The following is a 3,544-nucleotide window of genomic DNA, read 5'->3' as shown; positions in this document are numbered from 1 at the left end:
GTTATCTACGTCCATTGCCTTTTATTTGCGACAAGTCTGATTTTATAACCTGGGAATTCATATGGTTCTAATGAAAGAGGATGGTGATGTGGAGGAAAATGGTTTCATGTTTTCCTGGGTGGAGAATGAAGGTGTACGGGGGCCTGATGAAATATTGTCATCGTTGCATGCCTTCTTTTTAGAAGCTGATATTAGAGGTGATAAACTTTTAGCGTGGTCTGATTCGTGTGGAGGGCAGAATAAAAGTTTTTTACCATCACGTTCTGGCAAAAATTGCTCCTTTCTGGAAGATTCAAGGAGATTTATCACAAATTCCCTGTTGTGGGACATACATACATGGACTGCGATTGAGATTTTGGATCGATAGAGAAGCAACTTCGACGACGCCAGACTGTTTATTTACCATCCCAGTACAAGGAAATTATTCGTGACACGAAGCACAGAAACAAGTACATTGTTTATGATATGTCAAACAACTTCTACCGCTTCAAAGATCTTCCTTCACGCCTTGGGTTGGTGCGGCGAAAGAAAAATGAGGAGAAGGAGGATTTCTTTATTCAGAAGGTTTGCGCTTTGCGCATTTTAGAATTTGGCAAGATTAATTAGAAATACAGCTTCAACGAAACCACTTGGAAAACGGTAAATATCCAACACAAACGAAAAAGCCAGAATCTCTTGGACACCATTGACATGGCAGCTCTTAAAAAGAAACAAGATTTCTCATACCGGATTGCTGCGAAAAAATTAGCAGATATACAAAAACAAATGCCTTATATCCCAGAACAACACCGCTGGTTCTACGAACGCTTGGTGGAGCGTGACAGCCATGAGGATCGTAAAGATTGCTAAGCAGTTTCTGTTATATTACTTCGATTACTTTTGCTGTATCATGCAGTGTTTTTTAAACAAATCACGTTTTTCAATAAACAACACTTTTTTCAAAGTTTGTGAAACACTGTGGATAAAGGTGATATGTCAATTTATGTTCAAATAAACAAACAGTAATTTAAGCAAGATGTCATATCGATGTGAAAGATAGTTCTAATCATCACCAGCTATCGAAAGATTAGAAAAATATAAGGAATTGGGCAGATGCGTGAACAGGGTAACTTTGCAAAGTTATGAAACTTCAAAAGGCTTTTTCTCGAAAACAACTTTTTTGACGTATCACCTTTTTACACTAAGGGCTTCAATTGTTCACAAAGATAAGTGTTCCCAAACATGGATGCAATTTTTTTCGCATTATCTCGTAATTTCAGAAATAGGGTTGCAGATACATGTTCTTTGTAAAACACTTCCGGAGAAGTAACGTGAAACTTCGACTTTAACGTTGTATTATTCTGAAGTTCAATCAGTTCCATCTGCACGCTATTGTTCGCATCGGCTGGATCCACATCAAAAGGTGTTGCCAGTAACGCGAATTCGTGTTTGTGCTTTCGCATGTCCTGAAACCGGGAAGCAAACTGCTGTTTGATGTCAACAATAACCTCCACATATTTCAACGTACTTGACGGACTGTTGTTACCAAGATTGGAAAAATGTGCAATTTTAGAATTACGAAGTTGGTGTTCCCAAAGTCGCAGCTTACATTCAAATGCAGCAATAGAATCATAAAGAGAACTTATCAGGTGTCCGCAACCTTGTAATTTTAAATTCAAATCGTTCAAATGGGTTGTTAAATCCACCAAAAAGGCCAAGTCAGTAACCCATTCGGGGTCATCAAAATAACTTGTGTTCATGTTCTTTTGTTGCAAAAATGCACAAAAATGAAACATGTGCAATGAAGCATATAATTTGTAGCACGAAGTAGTATCCGTGGTTTTGTTGCACTATGATTCAGTCTTTGAAATTAGCCTCGGCAATTGCCGAGGTGACTGCCGAGGCAGATGCATGAATGGCACATTAGCCTCGGCAATAAAAATGCCGAGGCCACACGAGCGCGTGTAAGGACCACAAGATTACAAAAATAACCCTAATTTTCTCAGACCAAACCAGACTAGGAGGTTGATTTAATCTTACTATTGCTTAATGTTTTTATTTGGGTTACTTTCTACTTCGCCGGCGCTTATAGAAATATCACCCTATTTGCATTGATTCAACGCCAGTAGACGTCAAATTATTGTAAGCATTTACTCCTTATCGGATTCGCCTTCCGTTATCTCGTCCAGCTGTATCAAAAACGATCGCGCCGCTTTCACAACGAACCACACAACATCAACAGACGTAGAATACATGTAAGTAATAGGTTAACGCGTTAACCTTTGTTAACCTTTAGAGTGAGCGTGGTTACGAATTGCGGTTTGTGATAGATGTCTGGTTGCGTAACATTTTTAACAACAACATGTGCAATTTTATGCGCTGACAATGCTCATGTGAACTATAAAAAAAAGTTTGCAACCTTATAAATACTGGCTTAATTGTTACGCAATAAGTTATTCTTTCATCAAATGCTTGTTCTTTTCCAGTGTCATTGCCAATATAAATCATGGTAAAGGAAGAGTAGATACAGTTAAAATATGGAATTTACCTGCTATAGGTTATGAAACAGAAGGGTCAGAAGGAAAAGTTAGTTAGTATTTTGCAAAATTTGTAAAGAATTTTATGACCGAAACAAATCAGAATTAGAAAAGCTACGGGGCCCAGTTAAAAAAGTAGTACAAAATTGGATAAATGGTACTTCGGCAGTAAAGAAAAGTAATGCTTCCGATCATATGACATCGCGCGTTCATGAACGGGCAGTTTTGCGTCTTCAAGCTTAAGCTTCAAGCGTCTTAAGAAATGACGTCGTCGTCGTCATTTCTTATTGAACGTTGTTGTTACGCAATACAACCGGTAGGGTGGTCCAAAAAAAACTTTTTTTGTAAATGTTAATGTCTCACCCTAAAATATTGTTACCATTGATGAGAAAATGACATATGTGAATTTTCATAAAGATTGGTTGATATTTAGAGGTTGCTACCGGGGTTCAAAATTTTGTCGTTTGCCCCTATTTTAACGTTTCGAAAGGATATGATACGGTACAGTGCCATGGTATATTGCAGGAGAAAATACAGTTTAATAATTACTTCTATAGTCTGTTTATAAACTCATGTGTCTGTATTACGAATTATACTAACTGGTGTACATGTACGAAATGTGTGACTTTGTATAAGGTAAAGGTGAGTCCCATACTTGAATACAAGCATCGAGGGATGAGGTTCTCATTATACTAAGCCTTCGGCACTGACGAGAGTAGGGTGGCCAGTTCCTTTCTCTCAGCCGCCTTTACTTCAACAACTACGCCCACCCAATATATTGCACCCTGGGTAGAAGTGGGCGTGGGCGATGTTTGTCAACAACCAGTATAAGCCGAGAGTCAAACCAGGATTGCATAATTGGAAAGCGAGCGCCTCACCTCTGCGACTTTGTATACTTGTGTTTAAAATTTAGAGACTAAATTGGACATTCAGTAACAACTTTAGAATACAATAAATAAACTACATGTACAAATGTACATGATGTAAACTAATATACATAGTACATACATATCGGAATTATTGCGCGA

General features: G+C 38.1%; 1 protein-coding gene across 1 annotated transcript; it reads right to left on the bottom strand.

Moving 5' to 3' along the window:
• Positions 1-1,175: 1,175 nt before the first annotated feature.
• On the bottom strand, positions 1,176-1,739 carry LOC145766620 (general transcription factor II-I repeat domain-containing protein 2-like). Its single transcript, XM_082578334.1, has one exon. It carries the CDS (start codon positions 1,737-1,739, stop codon positions 1,176-1,178), a length of 564 nt encoding a protein of 187 aa, XP_082434460.1.
• Positions 1,740-3,544: the final 1,805 nt, after the last annotated feature.

Source organism: Aplidium turbinatum, chromosome 3 (assembly GCF_918807975.1).
Source record: "Aplidium turbinatum chromosome 3, kaAplTurb1.1, whole genome shotgun sequence".
Taxonomy (NCBI): domain Eukaryota; kingdom Metazoa; phylum Chordata; class Ascidiacea; order Aplousobranchia; family Polyclinidae; genus Aplidium; species Aplidium turbinatum.
The sequence above is the reverse complement of the archived record's forward strand: the minus strand, read 5'-3'. Positions and strand labels throughout refer to the sequence as shown.

Bases quoted from the DNA above. Each gene is read 5' to 3' on its own strand.
- LOC145766620 (XM_082578334.1), bottom strand. From the start codon at position 1,739: ATGAACACAAGTTATTTTGATGACCCCGAATGGGTTACTGACTTGGCC.